The sequence below is a fragment of the Pongo abelii genome, chromosome 19, assembly GCF_028885655.2.
Source record: "Pongo abelii isolate AG06213 chromosome 19, NHGRI_mPonAbe1-v2.0_pri, whole genome shotgun sequence".
Taxonomy (NCBI): domain Eukaryota; kingdom Metazoa; phylum Chordata; class Mammalia; order Primates; family Hominidae; genus Pongo; species Pongo abelii.
Genome location: NC_072004.2, coordinates 8,415,860 through 8,434,528, shown reverse-complemented (window position 1 = coordinate 8,434,528; position 18,669 = coordinate 8,415,860). Strand labels below are relative to the sequence as shown.

General features: G+C 39.2%; 1 protein-coding gene across 6 annotated transcripts in view; it reads left to right on the top strand.

Annotated features, from left to right (window-relative positions):
- The window catches only part of MYH10 (myosin heavy chain 10), a 155,176-nt gene that overhangs the window by 48,987 nt on the left and 87,520 nt on the right, over positions 1 to 18,669 (top strand). For 4 of the 6 annotated variants that reach the window (XM_054535393.2, XM_054535397.2, XM_054535394.2 and 1 more), the window contains exons 5-7: positions 4,819 to 4,921; positions 5,539 to 5,568; positions 12,421 to 12,513. In XM_054535393.2, coding sequence (XP_054391368.1) covers positions 4,819 to 4,921; positions 5,539 to 5,568; positions 12,421 to 12,513 — 226 coding nt within the window. The remainder of the gene's footprint in view (positions 1 to 4,818; positions 4,922 to 5,538; positions 5,569 to 12,420; positions 12,514 to 18,669) is intronic. The other 2 variants (XM_009251285.4, XM_063718012.1) reach the window with 1 other exon arrangement.

The following is an 18,669-nucleotide window of genomic DNA, read 5'->3' as shown; positions in this document are numbered from 1 at the left end:
CCATTACCATCTTCATCATCATCATCATGATCATCATGATAATAGATCATTAATCTATTGATACCAATAGATTATCATAACTATTGGTATCACCACTACCATTTATTGAGAGCCTTTTGGCCAGGACAGTGCTAGGCCCTTTCCCGCATTATCTCAGTCCTATGAAGTCTCATTTTAAAGGCGTATAAACTGAGCCTCAGAGAACCAAGTAACTTGCCTAAAGCTCCATAGCTAGGGAGTGGCAGAAGGATTTGAATCTAGGTAGGTCATTTTGATTCTGTAGCTCAGGTTCTTAACCATTGTCCTAATTATTGATTCACAAAGTTTAGTAATTCAAATCACCTCATGTATAGTGGATGAATATTTGAGTGGACAATAATGGATAATGTTTATTGAATGCCACCTGTATGCTTTAGTTGAGCTGTATTTTTTCTTCAACCCTATGCATTAGGAGCTGTTATCCCCATTTTATAGTGGGCAATATAAGACCCATAATCTATCCTCTTGGGAGCTCAACAGTAAGATTTTGAATGTATCTATCTTTGAAGTCATATTTTCTATAGCAGAGTTACCTTAGACCCGAAATATGTAAAATGTAGCAGAGTTCATAAGCAATTGTTGAAGTATGGCTGTGTAAGTGTGACAGGCAGGAAAAAATGCTTTAAGGACACACTGAAGCATGTCCATTGAGGGGGTTAGCTGGGAAACCACAGAGACAAACCAGACTGGAAAGTAACAATCATAACTATATTTGAGACAAGTCATCATCAGTCTAAAAAAGAGGCCCATTTCTTGGTGTAATCAGAAATTATCTTTTTGAAACCAACAGCCAACATCACGATTAATATGGAAACACTCAGTATTTCTAATACTGTTAAGAACAAAACAGAGAGACCACTGTCATAGCTATTAAGAAATTACACTTGAATAAAACCCAGATTCTTTACCATGACCTCCAGGGTCCATGGCACCCCTCCCCTTCCTGCTCCATCTGTCTCTCTCGCCACTCCCTCCCCTGATTGTTATTTATATCAAATCCTGGCACCTGGCCATCAGTCCCTGGACTATGCCAAGCTCTTTTCTGCTTTGGGGTCTTTGCATGTACCTCTCCATCTTCCTGAACACATTCCCCAGCTCTTCACTTGCCAGTTCTTGCTCATCTTTCAAGAGCGTTTCCCCCGACCTTCATATCTAGAGGAGGGGCTGTCCTTCCTTCTCTTTTTCCTTTTAGTGTCTTTTGCAGCATTCCTTATATCCTTGTAATCTAATAATCTTATCTGGTCTTATTTATTTTATGTATGTTTTTCTAACCTTGTGCCCCACAAGGACATGGACTCAATTCACACTCTATCCCTAGCACTCAGAAGAGTGCCTGACACATAGAAGTTGATTTGCAAATGTTTGTTGAAAGAATAAGTGATTGAATGAATGAATAGAAACTATTTTCTTATCTATGTGCCAATAGTAGCCAGGTGGAAAATATAATGGTGATGAAAAGAGATTGATAGGAACAAAAATTATTAAAAAGAGCCTAGGAATAAACTTTAAAAATATGTAGGACCTACATTCATTCATTGACTCCGCAGTCTATATCAAGCACTTAACTCTGCTAGGCACTATGATTTTAAGGATAAATAAGGCAAACATGATCCTTGCTTGTTTTGAACTTAGAAAAATACAAAACTTATACCTGGGAGACACAGGGATGAAGACATCATTTCTCCTAAAAAAAAAAAAAATAAGATGAATATTGATACCACTTAACTCAAAATTCTACCTATCGTTTTTTATTTGGGAGGCAGGGAGATGGGGAAGAGATAACAGAAAAAAACTATTTGAAGTTTATCTAAAAAAAAAACCTCAGAGTCTACTTGATTTCTTTTTGCTCTTTTCGAAAAGAAGGATAATGGTGGGTGCTCTGGTTAGTCACGTTTCAGAACCACTGAATATGGTGCTGGCTTGGAAATAAGCCACATGTATGGGGAATAAGAATAAGATAAAGATAACTTTTTTTTTTTTGAGATGAAGTCTCACTCTGTCGCCCAGGCTTGAGTGCAGTGGCAAGATCTTGGCTTACTGCAACCTCCATTTCCCAGGTTCAAGCAATTCTCCTGCCTCAACCTCCCGAGTAGCTGGGATTTCAGGCGCCCGCCACCATGCCTGTCTAAAAGATAACATTTTATATCACCTGAGAATGAATGTCTTTGTCAGTCATTGATATTGGGAGGTGGGCTGAATCATCTAGGGGAAACAATTAGATTAAATTCTTACCTAAAATCATAAAATTTTTTTCAGATTGAAGGTTCAGCTGTAAAAAGTGAAGCATTCAAAGTTGTAAAAGAAAACAACAGATGGATTTAATAATACAGATGATATAAAAATGAGAGTACAGATTGATGTAATCTTGGTTGCCAGAAAGGCCTCTTTTAGCATGAATAGTGGGCAGAAACCTTAAAATAAAAGTTTGGTAGATTGGAGTACCTAAGATTCAAACACTTGTGGGTGGCAAATCAGAAGGGAACTAATGTTACGATAGCATGAGGGGTGGTTAATAAGCTTCACATAGGAAATAGTCTTATAAACCATTAAGGGGGTTATATCTAGAATTGTCAGCTCTTAGAGCTAGAAAGGATCTAGTCCAATGCCTGCATTTTACAGATTTGGGATACTGAGGCCCAGAGAAGAAAATTTCTTTACTGAGGCAAACAGTTGATCACTAGGGTTCCTTCACCCAGTGTTCCCTGCTGTTGAGTTTGTGGTTATCTGGGTGCAGAGTTAAGAAGATAATGCAACCAGTAATTTTTCAGTAAACTACCAAAAAATTTAAGTTTTGGACACTTCAAATAGTAAAAATTTTTTTTTTTTTTTTTTTTTTTTTTTTTTTTTTTAGACAGGGTGTTGCTCTGTTGCCCAGGCTGGGGTGCAGTGGCACAATCACAGCTCACTGCAGCCTCAACTTCCTAGGCTCAAGAGATCCTCCCACCTCAGCCTCCTGAGCAGCTGGGACTACAGGTGGGAGCCACCACACCCAGCTAATTTGTTGTGGGTTTTTTTTGTAGATATGGGTCTCATTATGCTGCCTTCGCTGATGTTGAACTCTTGGGCTAAAGCGATTCTCCAGCCTTGGCATCCCAAAGTCCCAGCATAAGCCACTGTGGCCGGCCCAAATAGTGCAATTCTAAGTACAATTCCAAGAAAGAGTCCAGATTTGTTAGAAAAATTAGATTTTCAATCCTTAGATTAAATGCTTAGGGATTATTCATTGGCAAGGTATATAATAACATTTTTGAGTTTGGGGTGTTTTTTTTAAAGAAAAATTAATTAGATATTGAAATTTTTATTATAATCCAAATTAAGAATTTTGTTGACTGTAAAGTTAGGTTTGCTTTGATCATGTCTTAGGGGAGCTTCAGTGTTTGAGCAGAGGCTGTAATTCAGGTCTTGCTGTGTGTGTAGCAGCTTGTCTGAATTTCAAGCCTAGTAGTGAGTAGAAATGAAAACTTTTGAAATGTGCCAGCCTTGCTTGTAAATGTGAATCATTTAAAATGGTGGCATTTGTCCTCATTCACAACAAAATTCACAGTATTTACTCATTTTGACAACAAATTATGTCTGCCTATATGTCAACACTGGGAAAAGTTACAAGGATTAAAAAGAAACAAAACAGTCTGGGCAGGTGGATCACTTGAGGTCAGGAGTTTGAGACCAGCCTAGCCAACATGGCTAGACCCTGTCTCTACTAAAAATACAAAAACTTAGCCAGGCGTGGTGGCGTGTGCCTATGGTCCTAGCTACTTGGGAAGCTGAGGCAGGAGAATTGTTTGAACCCAGGAGGCAGAGGTTGTAATGAGCCAAGATCACGCCACTGCGCTCCAGCCTGGGCAACAGAGCAAGACTTTGTCTCAAAAAAAAAAAAAAAGAAAGAAACAAAACACAAATAAATAAATATATGAGGCTATAGCCCCTGCCACCAGGAACCCAGCCTATGAGGCAACATTGGCACCAGGAAGTGAATCGTCACTATCCTGCTCTGAGAGGGGGATCTGAGAAGGCTTTCAGTGGCTTTGAAGATGAGTATCAATACCAGCAGGCATCTCAGAGTTCGTTCAGCTCCTTCAGATTAAATCATATTAGTTTAATTGTTTTAGGGGTTCTCTGTTTGTAGTGCTGGATATGTTTATGGTACGGAGGAGTTTTCTTCATGAATGTTCTAATAAATTTCACTTCTCTGGTAGAACCCCCCCACCCCCAAGGGAAAAAAAGAGTGTCGTGAACATTTTCCTGTGTCCTCTTAACTGGCATCTATCAAGAAATATTTGGGTTGGCTGGGCGCAGTGGCTCAGGCCCGTAATCCCAGTGCTTTAAAAGGCCAAGGTGAGCAGATCACCTGAGGCCAGGAGTTCGAGACCAGCCTGGCCAAAGTGGTGAAACCCCATCTCTACTAAAAATATAAGAATTAGCCGGACATGGTGGTGTGTGCATGTAATCCCAGCTACTTAGGAGGCTGAGGCACAAAAATTCCTTGAAGCCGGGACGCAGAGGTTGCAGTGAGCCAAGATCATGCCACTGCACTCCAGCCCGGGCAACAGAGTGAGACTCTGTCTCAAAGAAAAAAAAGAATTATTTGGGTTTATTATTTAATACCTCTTACAAGGATGATTTTCTTTTCTAACTACTGCCGATAGTTATTTTTTCTATTTATACTCTTTTTATTTTTATTAATTATTGTTCCAATACAATTTAATTTTATCAGTTGTAATTTTGGAATGCATGTGCTGTGCTTTCGTTAAAGCAGCCTATATTAATTCTTTCTTTCAGGGGTGAGTCAGGTGCTGGGAAGACAGAAAATACAAAGAAAGTTATTCAGTACCTTGCCCATGTTGCTTCTTCACATAAAGGAAGAAAGGACCATAATATTCCTGTAAGTTTCTGCTCTGTTGTTTTTTAAATCTTCTTCTTCTTTTATAATTTCAGAAACAAAAATAAGGAAGCCAGTCTACTCTCCACACTGCTATAACTGACAGCTCCCTTGTCTCCACCTGCTCCCCGCCACCTACCCAACAACATTTTTTTCCACTCCAGAGGCTAGGATATGAGGAAATTGCTGTTAAAGAGGCTTTCTGACAGGGCAAACTGGAATTATGGTTGTGGCTTGCTGCCTAATTTCTTGCAAAGATTTGCTGAGAATTGTTCAGCAGTGCTTATGAAGACTTATTTTCCACCAAAAGAAGATGCTTGCCTATTTTCAGCAGTTCTTTCTGAACTTGCAGTAGCCTCTTGCTACTACCCACAGCAGCTTGAGGGGAGGGTAGAGGTATGGGAAGAAGTGATGACAGAAAAAGGGCAAGAATAGAAATGTCAGTTCTCCTTAATTTTTAGACATGCAGAAGTGGTAGTTAATACAGCCTGAGAGAACGCCAGCCAACCCAGCTTCCACTGTTCTCAACTGCACATTGGCTTGGTGCTTTGGAAATGGCTTACTGCTAGGCAAAGACTCAAACTTGCTAACATTTGCATTTGTCTGTTTGTAATGAACAGCAGGAATCGCCTAAACCAGTGAAACACCAGGCAAGTGCTCTTCTTTATGCTTCTTAGTCTTGAGTGTTTGCACTAATTTCTGTCTGTAGATTGAGTCTCTGCTAGAATCAAATGCCACTGGTTCTAAGTGAAATCTGTCATTAAAAAATTTTAATTTTGAAAATTTATTGCTTAGAGCCTTATTCTTTCTTGAGAAGCGCATGCCGTTTTGCTTTAAATTTGTTTTCTCGATAAATTTTAATATTTATTTGCCCTTTTATCATGACATTGAACTGCATGTTTATGAAGCCTAAAAATTATGGTTTCATATGTCATTTACTAGGTGGAATTATTTTAATACTTACCAGACACATGGAAACCTAGCTTTGTGCCCCTCCACTACATTTTGAATTTGGGGCTGCCCCTTTAAAAGTTGTACCTTTGGAGCTAACAAATTTCTGATCTGTTAAAGTTTTATGGCATGGCACAGTTTGTGCCTGTATATGTTTTAAACCGAAGGCCCAGTTATATTTAATATATAAAATAAATTAGAGCTGGGCACAGTGGTACGCACCTATAGTCCCAGCTGTTTGGGAGGCTGAGACAGAAGGCCTGAGCCCAGGTATTTGAGGCTGCAGAGAGCTATGATCACACAACTGTGCTCCAGCCTGGGCAACAGAGCAAGACCTCATCTGTATAAATAAGTAAAATAAAATCAATTACAATTTTCTTTATGCTGGGCAAGTTGTGGAAGACTGTTATTTTTCCTAGTTTTCAGATTCCTGCCTTTTAGCTCCACAGACCGTAGCAGTGAACAAACCAAGAATCATAGCATGACCTCCATTTCTCACTACCTGGGAGGAGAAGGAGGGCAGACCTGAGCCAGATACCTTGGATAGAGTAGGACATCTATACTTGGATTTAATCCTTTCCCTAGCATTGGAATGGTTTTGGTTGGTCTTCCACAAACATAATGATACAAAGCTGATATAAAGCAAGAAACAATAATATCGAGCTATGGAAATGATCTGTTAATATAAAGAAATAATCGTAAATATCTAAGGAATTGTCATAGACACTGAGATTTTAAGATATCTTTCTTAAGATTCTTAAGAGATTGCCGGCCACCCAAGCTGTACTGTACCTATGAAGGCCTAGGATGTCCTTTTGCTCCTTTAGCTGCAGAATAGACCAGTGATACAAATGAAGAGGGTAAATGAAATAATCATTATCCTGTAGGATATTTAAAAGCTTCTTTGCCAATTAAAGAAGGAAAATCTGGACCAGAAACCAGCTTTTCTTTATGCTTTAGAGGTACTTGCTAAATGTCATTTTAATATGTACTTGTGTTGCTATTGAAATAATGTTAAGCAATTAATACACAGATTTAGGTTTTCCAAATTCCCTATGGAACACATAAATCATTGTTGTTAACATTTTGTTTCGATGTCATTTTAAACTACAGAGTGGATCCCTGTTGTATGTGAGTAGCATGCCTACCCCCACCTAGATTTTACTTTGAGTCAAATCAATCCCTGGGAAGCAGGTTCTCCCAAAGAAGGCAGCAGCTTCTTTGGGCCATGCTTCCCGGTCATTGCCGATTTGCATGTCGTACTGCATGTGTCCACTGTGCACACAATCTTCAATGCTGCTTTTCCAAGGTGATTTTAATCGTAATTAAGCAGTAGCTATGCTGATGTTTTTAGAAATATTAGAAGAATACTCGTTCTCAATTTTTCTTCCCCAACACAACTGAGGAACATGAAATACTTAACAGCACGGTAGGGAATGGTCACACCCTGGAAGGGTACCGTCAAGAAGTTACTTCTCCCCCTGCTGGGTGTCCCTGTCTGCGACTTCTTCACCCCACTTGAATGATTGCCTTAAAGTTATAGCTACAGTGTGAAAAGTCTGTACTTTCCAAGGCCACAGTTTCTTTTGGTTGATTTGATACCACTGGTTTGTGATTTTACATTGAACTTTATAAGCAAAAGTTAAATCCCAAGGAACCATGTGTATACATCCAGCATTTTATCACTAAACAGTAGTATGAACTGTAAACCCAAAGGGGAGGGCATTTCTAGGCTCCTGATTTTGTCAGTCCTTTATTTATTTGCTTGTTTATCTACTCATTCTTTTTTTGAAACAATTTAAATGAGATATAATTCACATACCATTCAATGTACCCATTGGAAGTGTACAATTTAGTGTTTTTAGTATATTCACTTTATGCAATTATTATCATAATCAATTTTAGAACATTTTCCTCACCCCAAAAGAGACTCCATACCCATTAGCAGTCACCTGCCATTTACCCTCAGCCCCTGGCAAGCAGTAATCTAATTTCTGTCTCTATGTATTTGCCTATTCTGGACATTTCGTGTGAATGGAATCATATAATATGTGGTCCTCCCTGACGGTTCTTTCTTTTAGCATAATATATTCAAGGTTCATCCAGATTCTAGCACATATAAGTACTTCATTCCTTTTTATGGCCAAATAATATTCCATAATATTAAATATGTGTCATGTTCTGTTTATCCATTCATCAGTGAATGGATACGGATTTTTTTCTACTTTTTGCCCATTGTAATTAATGCTGCTATGAACACTTATGTACAAGTTATGGTGAGAACATATGTTTTCATTTTTCTTAGGTAGATACCTAGAGGTAAAATTGCTGGGTCATATGGTAATTCTGTTAAACATTTTTAAAGAGACTGCACCATTTGACATTCCCACCAGGAACATGTGAGAGTTCCAGTTTCTCCATATCCTCATCAGCACTTGGCGTTGTCTGTGTTTTTATTAAAGCCATCCTAGTGAGTGGTGTGGTCAGTCTTTTATGTTTACCTTTTAAATTTCATCTTCATTTTTGAAATATGAACAAATATAAGCAAATCAGTTTTCAAAATTAAAGTGACAATACTTAAGTAAACTTGAAATAAACATTTATCAATGAACTTTTGGTGTACTTTTTATAACAAAATTAAAGGTCTTATTTGGCTATATCCCCTTAGTATCCACCAGCTGCAAGTACAGCTTCTGTGTGCCCTCTTTCCTCATTAGAGGTTGCTCTTAGAGACCCTCAAAGTCTAGCACAGAGTTCACAAAGCCTCAACACAGTGAATTTCAGAGCAGATTTGAAAATGATTAAGTTCTAAAACTTGACCGTCCCCTACAAATGATACCTTCAAGGCAACCCACGATACCTTCAAGCCAACCCACTTGTCTCCCTGTGTTTCCAGTCATCTTCAGGACGACTTTGTATCTTTCGCCATCCTGGTTTAAACTGTGCTGAACCAAGACAGAAAGGTGATAGATAGCAAGTAGCAAGTAATGAGAGCCTGCCAGTTGAGATTAGAGTCTGGTTTTCAACATGTGATTGGTTGCTGCTGCCTGCTTTTAACCTTCCTGCAGCTGTGCCCTGCCAGGCCTGCAAGGTACAGCCCGATCTCAGCTTGAGTCCCCTTGCTGTCTGAACTGGACTTTTGAAAGAGGTATATATTTTTAACCATTTCGAACTCATGCTATATCATATAGCAAGTGTATATTATATACTATGTAATAAACCCAGGAGTATAATTTTCACTATGACTGGTAAACTTTGAAAGCAGTATATAACTCTAAATATTTAGAACTTTAAAAATCATTTCAATAGCTAAGGCTACTTGTTTTCCACATTCCAAAATAACATTATAGAATAGAAATGAGGGACATTGCCCATCCAATTCTAGAGGAAAAGTGAATAGTCACTGCCCCCTGATGGTTTACAAATGCCTTCATAATTTGGTTGAGATCTATTAGCACCATTTATCTAATTATGAAATTGTTCAACACAGAAATTATCTCAATGTTAATTTCTATATGTTATGATAGTTGGCTTTGTACCAGGTTTTTGGGGATTCATCTGGGGAGTTTTTGAGATCGTTACTCAGTCTCACCAATGTCCACAAATCCATTAGTAGGAGTGATCCCATGACACTATCAATGTAGTGGGACCAGCAACAGGGACGGAGGAGTGCCTGAGTCACCATTACCATGGTAACTCTGAGGACCCATAAATCTTCTTGCTGCCTTTGGCTCACCACCATCCCCTCCCCAGATAGTTCTAGAATTCTGGGTTCCAACCTTTTGGCTTCCCTGGGCCACACTGGAAGAAGGAAAATTGTCCTGAGCTACGCATAAAATACACTAACGATAGCTGATGAGCTGTTTAAGAAAAAAAGGTTTGTGCATAATTTTCATGATATCCACCATCACAGATAAGCAAAAAATGTCCTCACATTTAAAGAGTTGGACACTCGTGGAACCTCTGATTATATATTCATTCAGCAAAACATTTGCCAAGCATCATTTTGACCTGATACTGACCGAGTTAGGCACAGGGGATACAACCAGGTTACTTGAAGCCAACCCAAGAAGAATAGAATCAGTGGATCTCTCTCTCTCTCTCTGTTTCTCTCTCTCATACACACATACACAGGAAAAGAAAAGAACCAATAAAAAATTTGACTCAAATAATCCTTTTAGCCATATCTAAGTAATATTAAAGTAAGATATGCATTACTGGTTTTACCTCCAAGTTAGGAAAACTCTTTAAAGATGGACTATCAAACTCTTTTTCTTATGATTTAGTAGGATGGTGTGTGATTTTAAGGAATCCAAAGTCTAGCAGTAGATATTTAGTATTAAGGTAATGTCCCACTTACTAGAATGCCAGTGTTTTTCCAAGTTTCCACATTCTCATCACATAGATTGAATTAGGTTTAAAAAAAAAAAAAAGGCTTTTAGAGACCGAAACAGTTAATGCAAAGTGAGTATACCAAGGGCTTTGCAAGATATTGGTCATAGGAATGCTGATGGAACTGACTGCTGACCCCGGGGGCGTGGAGGAAGGCAGTCTATCACCGAATAATGACTGGCATTTTTAATTTTAATTTTTTATTTTTTGGAGATGGAGTCTCTCGCTCTTTCTCCCAGGCTGGAGTGCGGTGGCGCGATCTCTGCTCACTGCAACCTCTGCCTCCTAGGTTCAAGCGATTCTGCTGCCTCAGGCACCTGCCACCACGCCTGGCTAATTTTTCTGTATTTTTAGTAGAGACGGGTTTCACTGTGTTAGCCAGGATGGTCTCGATCTCCTGACCTCGTGATCCGCCCGCCTTGGCCTCACAAAGTGTTGGGATTACAGGCGTAAGCCACCGCGCCTGGCCCCTGACTGGCATTTTTAACAATGGCTCTCAGTCATCAAAGTTGTTCAGGATACCATGCTTAAGACAGCTTGGCAGCAGGTAATGGTTTAGAAAAATTTACAGCACGAGACCATCCTGGCTAACATGGTGAAACCCCATCTCTACTAAAAATACAAAAAATTAGCCAGGCATGGTGGCGGGTGCCTGTAGTCCCAGCTACTCGGGAGGCTGAGGCAGGAGAATGGCATGAACCCAGGAGGCGGAGTTTGCAGTGAGCCGAGATCGCGCCACTGCACTCCAGCCTGGGTGACAGAGTAAGACTCCGTCTCAAAAAAAAAAAAAAAAAATTTACAGGAAAAATAGTCTGGTAAGGGTTTTGAAGTGAGGAAAACAGAAGATTTGTTGTACAGGGAGGAAACTATCTAACACCAAGAAAATAAACCGATGCCATGTAATGACATCCGTGTAGCTTGAGGTTCTCGACAAGACTGGTTCCTGACTGGCTTCAGTTGAACACGGTTGCAGATTGTAGTTAAGACCTGTGAACATGAGGACAGTCCAGATCATGCTGTAATGGATGTAGGCGGAGCAGGTCCCCTTCCTGTGTAATGTGCTTGAGGAACACTTCCCCACCCTTTCAGCTGAGTGACAGTCCACACCAGGGTGGCGTGACAGAACTGTACGGATGACATATATTTGTTCTTTTTTTTGTATTTGATGGTGATGGAGTGCATCACGTACCAAATGCCACTAATTTAAAAGCCTTATGTGAGGTTCTTTATATTCATCTTTTTTGCTTAGAGTATCGCATTTCCTAGCAGCTTTTATTTAGTTAGTTTTTCTTTAGGTCTAAAATACTGTGGGTATTTTAAAATATAGGGGTAAGATTTATGTTTGGAAAAAGTAGATTTTTTTAAGTCATAAAATATAATTCTGAAATTACATTCCAGAAACACAACATCACTTGTGGTGCTTTTCATGGCCAGAGATGGCATCATGCTTTCTCATACAGCTTTCTATTGTGTTTCATGATTAAAGTACATATTAATATATTTCCGCCTTTTGTTTGTAAAATCTGTTTTATAGCCTAATTTACATATAAGTAAAGACACCGACTAAAGCAGACATTTTACCGAATCCTCTCTACTTAGCCTTTTAAATCTGAGCAAGTTAGCAGCATCAACGTCTTCACCATCCTCTGAAAGTGGAGGTGAAGACATTGCCCTGTCTATATGATAGAGATAGTATATGAAACTCCTTGGAAAACTGGAAAGTGCTACATCAATACAGTGGTAACTGTTAAATTAACTGCCTTAAAGTTTTCAAAGAAGGCAGAGTTAAAATAAACAGAAGTATTAATATGTTCTTAATTGAAGTGTCGTGCTAAATTTCATTTCATGAAAGCCAATCTGTTTTATTTTCGAAAATCTCTGCCTGATTTACGTGCCCCATGCTTAAGTTGATCTTTGTTCAGCATGACTTTTCTTTCTCCTTGTGATCACTTTATAGATGCTAATTTTTTCCTTTAGTAGAGTCCATTATCATAACCAGGATTAAGAAGCCAACAAAAGTTGCTGGATGGCAGACAGAATGAAAGAACTGAGGAAAAGATGCAGTTTCTTTTTTAGAAATTTTTTCCCTGATGACTTAGTAAAGACATTAGATTAACGTACATCTGCTTTTATTTGTGTGTGTGTGTAATGTCTTTTAGGGGGAACTTGAACGGCAGCTTTTGCAAGCAAATCCAATTCTGGAATCATTTGGAAATGCGAAGACTGTGAAAAATGATAACTCATCTCGTTTTGTAAGTTTCAAAGCACCAGAAGCTTTTAATTCCTTAGATTTCTAGTTAAATGTCTACTGTGATTAAGCAAATGAATTACTTTTCTTCCTAGATTTTAAGAAGCTAATAGATGTAGTTCTGTAGACATAATACAAGCTTACATGTAATTTTAAATTTTCTAGTAGTCACATTTGAAAAGAAAAAAGGTAATGTGTAAGTAACTTTAATCATTTTATCATACAGAAATGTATAACTCTATGTCTTATTTTATGGATATGTAATTTAACCTCTCTGAGCTTATTTATCTTTGATTGGGCATGATAATAACACCTGTCAATGGAATCGGAGTAGAGATTAAATGGTGTGCACGTTGAGCACTTATCCCGGCACTAGGCATAGTAAACATTCAATGCATTAGATGTGGTAAACTGACCTTTTCCTACCTTGCTATTTTCTGTGGGATTTGGACTTTGGAATAATTTGTCACTACTATGACTCCTCTTTAAATTTTTTTTTTTTTTTTTTGAGACAGGGTCTTGCTCTGTCACCCAGCCTGGAGTGCAGTGGCACAGTCATAGCTCACTGCAACCACCAACTCCTGGTCTCAAGGCATCCTCCTGCCTCAGTCTCCCAAGCAGCTGGGACTACAGGCTCACACTACTTCACCAGGCTAATTTAAAAGAGTAACTACTTTTTTTTTTAGAGACTAGGGTCTCACTACGTTGTCCAGTACTTTGAGAGGCTGAGGCAAGAGGATTGCTGGAAGCCTCAGCCTCCCAAAGTACTGGGATTACAGGAATGAGCCACCACACCCAGCCTAAAAATTCTCCTTAGCTATTCAACATGAAAGCTTTACTTTCCTCCTCAGTTTGACTAGCTGTACCTGTTCACCTGAGAATGTTATCCTAAGTGATGGCCAGGTCTCTGTTACTTCAGGGACACTGCCCCTCTCCACCCCAGCTGCTCAGCTTCAACACTGTCACAGCAAATCATCTCTAAACCCATATTCAACACAATGGACATTCCTCCAGTAAGTCTTTTGCCCTGGATTATGGTCATCAAGTTTCAGAAACCCCTTCCACTGTTAGATTGAAGAAGGACTTCATTGTTCAATAATTTCCACTTAAGTTGTTCAAATTAATTCTTCCCTTTTTTTTCTCCCTGCTCTGAAGTATTGGTAAAAGTCAAGAAGGCCAGAGTAAAAGAGACCTCAGTTCTAACAGTTCATTGATGGATAATTTGGAGGATCTAGTGTCATTGCGACATGCTTTTTAAAATTGAGATAACATCATGGTCTGCACATTAATTTACCGATGGTGTGGTTGCTATGATTAGTGGAAGCGACCAGATTCAGGATCACAGAGGACCCAGCAAACACAAGGGCAACCATAAAGCCCTCTGGATTAGTTCACTAGGGCTGCGATATAAAAGTACCACAGACTGGGAGCAGCATAAATAACAGAAATGTGCTTTTCCACAATTCTGGAGGCTAGAAGTCTGAAGCAAGGTGTTGGCAGGATTGGTTTCTTCTGAGGCCTCTCATAACTGAACCCAAGTTCGGCTGCGTGCCACTTGAAAGCCACGCACAAGAGACGAGAGTTGGTAGGAGGAAAAGCAGGTTTATTTGGAGAGCCAGCAAACAAAGAAGATGGTGGACTAGCGTCCCAGAGGACCCTCTCAAGTCAGAACACATTTCAGGCTGTTTTTATGTTAAGGCAGGGAGAAGGGGAGAGGGTTGGGATGAAGAGGTAACTGACGACCACAGACATCTGGGCGCCGGCAAGGGTCTGAGGAGGTTGGGAATATCCTTGTCCTTAGTCAAGTCACGGTGCTCCTATAAATCTTTAACAAAACGTAGTAGTTCACACATTTCTCCTTTAATCTCAGAGTTAGTTTTAAAAACTTCCTGATTGTTGTTTTTGCATATTATCTCAGTGCTCTAAAGTTCCCCTTGCCCATGTGCAGGAATGGGTAAAGGCCCCTTAAACAAAAATGGAGTTAGTTATGTTAGTTCTCTTGCTGATTCACTGTGCACTCTTTCTTTGGCTTATAGATGATTGTATTCTCCCTGTGTCTTCTCATGGCCCTTCCCTCTGTGTGTGTCTGTGTCCTAATCTCTTCTTACAAGGACACCAATTATATTGAAGTAGGGTGCACCCTAATGACCCTTTTTTAATGTAATGACTTCTTTAAAGACCCTCTTCCTAATTACAGTTCCATCATGAGGTCCTGGGTGTTAGGACTTCAACACAGGAATTTGTGCAGGGACGCATTTCAGCCCATAGCACCTTCAGAGATAGTTTCAGTGCAAGACGCTTTCCAAATTATGTAAGAAATAGGGATGTATTTTCTTGGAATATTGTTTATTCCCAGGAAGATAAAATTTGAAGATTCACTTAATCCAAGTTCACTTAGTAATTAATTTAGCTTTTTAATGTGCAAAGTGGGATAACAAACGTGCCTGTGTCAGTAGGAGGCATGCCTGTGACTTGACTTGTGGGTTTAGAAACGATCTGAGGAAACTGCATTCCTTCAGACTTTCCGTCATTCTCCTGGATCATCCCCATTGAGCCTGAGCCACAACTAAATCTGAAATTTTCCTACTGAAATGCCCTGTGTTTAGTGGCTATATCACAGGAAAGAAGGAACAGTGAGCTGCCAGCTTTGGTATGTGAATCTCCATCAAGATCTTCAAGGACTTCTTTGTGGAAAATCGTTTATCTTACCACAGAAATCAAGTTACTAATCTATTCTGTTTCCCCCACCCCCAGCCCTAAAACCATACCCTAAATTCAAGAGAGACAGTTTCGGTGCTCAGTGGCCCCCCTTTTTCCTGGAAAAGATAAATTGCTACTAAGCCATCATTTGTGTCCTTGGGTAAAGAATGTAGTGATTCTGTTACGAAGTGTAAGGATTTATCCCCCTGCCAGGGTGTGTTTCAACTCATTATTTTAGTGTTTGGGACAGATATAATTCTGTATTAGTTATCAATTGCTACATAACAAATGATCCTAAAACTTGATGGCTTCAGGCATCGATTATCTCACGGTTTCTGTGTGTCAGAAAGTCAGTAGCAGCTTAGCTGGGTGACTCTGGCCCAGGGTCTCTTAGGAGGTCGTCACTGAGATGTTGGCTACAGCTGTAGTCATCTGAAGGCCTGACTGAGGTGGGAGGATCTCCTTCAAATCTTCCTCAGGTAGCTCTTGGTGGGAAGTCCCTATCCTACATGGCTCTTGGCTGGAGGCCTCAATTCCTGACCTTGGAGGCAGTCTCTCCATAGGGCTCCTTGAATGTTGCCATGACATGGCAGCCAGCTTCTCCCAGAGCAAGTGATCCAAGAGAAAGACAGAAGTTACACACCCTGCCTTGGAAATCATGTGCCTTCTTCTCTTGTCTTCTATTGGTCATATAAACCAACCCTGATACTGTGTGGGAGGGAACTGTGAATACCAGAGGTGGGGATCATTGAGGTGGTCTTGGCTATCATGGCCACCATGAATCCTTACAGTGATTTCCATCATTGATGTATGTAGGGTTTTAACCTGTAACTGGAGTGACTCTAGGTCAGTGGTTCTTAATTGGAGGCTCCCCAAGGGACGTTGGCGGTGTCTGGAGGCATTTTTCATTGTTTAACTGGGAGAATAGGTAGTGGTGTGCCACTGGCATCTAGCTGGTAGAGGCCAAGGATGCTGCTAAAAATCATCCAATGCATGGCACAGTCCCCACCGCTTAGAATTATTGAGCCCAAAATATCAGTTATGCTAAGATCGAGAAACCCTGCTCTAGATCGTTCCTTCAAATTATAGTCTAAATTAAGGTAATTATTTTCTGAAATTTATTTGCAAAGTAATACATGAGTCTATTTAATGCTTGTTATTTATACGTCCTATTCCAAAGGTTGACAATCAAGTCTGATAGAAACCTATTTTACATTCTGCTGGTAGGAAGAATTAGATTGTTTTCTAGCCACCTGGAAGCAGCACACAGGAAAGGAGCAGGAATCAGCCATTGAATCCAAATGTTCAACAAATGCTATTTCAGCTGAAGTACCACCTTCCAAAGTGCCTGCACTACTATATAATAAGTGCATTCTAATATAGTAAAAGCTGATTTGTTTTTAGTAGAAAAAAGATTTTTTATTAAGGCATTGTTCTTAGATGTAGCTTTCAGTTCGACCAAGAAGCAGAGGTATCTTTAAATTGTTTACTTTGGGCTTTAATTCTTAGAAAGTCAACTTTTATTGATACGTTTTTTTTTTTTTTAGTAATAGTTTATTGCTATCTACTGTTATCATAAGGTGTTACCTACACAGTACTAAAACAAGTAGTTGATCTCAGTAGCTCCATTAAAAATAATTAGGTCCATTGATTAAATAATGTTCAGTTAAAATTTCCCTTTAATATTTCTCTATGGATGTTGGTTCTTGGGGTTTGAAAGAAACCGTTGTAGACTCATTTTTAAATTCAATTCTGTGTAATTTTGATGTTTGATTTGTTATTTAGTTCTTTTAATTATTAAGCACCTATTCTTTGCCAGCCACTGTGCAGCTTAATTGATATCTCCAAATGGATGTCAATAGATTCTTCAAGTTTAACATATTCCAAATGAAAATTTTTCCTTTCCTTTCAAAATTTGTTCCTTTATGTCTTACGTCAATAAATGGTATTATCAAATCACCCAGTTGCTTAAACTTAAAACAAAATAGAAGCAATAGCAAAACCTAGAAAGACAAAATACCTAGGAATCAGCCTTTTTCTCATGGCCCACGTCCAGGCCAACAGTGAATGCTGTTGGCTAAACATCTAGAAGGTGTTTCAAATCTATCCACATTTCTTCTCCTAACTAGCTAGTTAGTCTAAAACCATATCTGAGGAGATTTCTTCTATTATTCTCTATCACAGTATCCTATTTATTTCCCTCATGGCACCTATCACAAGCTGTAACTAATTACTTTGCGTATTTATTATCCTTCCTAGTAGAATGTCTAAGATCTTTGTCAGTAGGGACTTTGTATCTTTGGTTCCTAGCATAGTGCCCCACAGGTGTATTTATGGATTTTATGGAATTCATTTGTTGAAAATGTGGCAGACACTACAAAGTGCCATACACTCTTCTAGGCCCTGGGAATATACCAGTGGACAAAACTAAGGTTCCCTAGCCCTGTAGAGCACACCTTCATATTGGTGTTAACTTTAATATGTTTTCAACGGCATGTCATGATGTTGTTGAGCTCGGAGAAGGTAGTACATATGCTAGATCCTCTGAGAATATGCATGCCCCCATTTTAGAAGCATGGGTAGAGAACATGAGGGGGGCACTTGCTCCGTGGGCAGGCCAGGACTTGGGTTGAGATCAATGTCATACCAAGAGTAATATGATGTTAAAAAATGAGTTGTGTATACAGTGAAATGTCATGCAGTCATATTTATAAGCTACATGCTTACAGTGAAAATATTTGAGGCTATAAACTCCATAAGCTTTAGAATCCATTTCGTTCCATTTCTTTGATCTGATATAGACGACTAATTTCCTGAAGAATATCTTTTCTTTCAAAGATACTAGCATATGGTTTATATTAAAGGGATTCTTTCTTTAGGAGAGCATTACCCTTAAGAAAATAATCATTCACAGTTAGTCCAGTTCTCTGTTTATGGAGAAGTAAAATGCATTCCAGATGGAGGAGATTTATGTAAAAAGAATCTCTCATAATGAAACTTTAAAAACAGGGACTTCAATTTCAAAATGATTGTTTGGATCAGCAGATACATCTTCCCTCACAGAGTTTTAGTTAGAATCACTTTCTCTATTTCCACAAATCCTTCTTTTCTTTCCTTTTATTTTCTTTCTCTTTTCATTTTTTTACAAGTTGACTTAAGCCAGGCTGGCAATTTCCAACTGTTATGTACCTCTTGGTAGATAAGTATCCTCCAGCAGTTAAAGCTAGGTAAGGGCTCTAGGCATCCTCCTTACAGTTTGGCAACCAGGTTATGATGAAAGCATGTCTGGATTCTGCACCCTCATATCTATTTATCAGCAGGCAGTTGCTGAAAACAGTTTTGTAAGTTGCATGCAGCCCAGCTCTGTTTAATTTCTCTAACCAACACTTTACCTGAAAGATTTACTGAGGCAAATGTGACAGTATCAGTGACAGAATATGGTCTGCTCCAGGCAACCAGC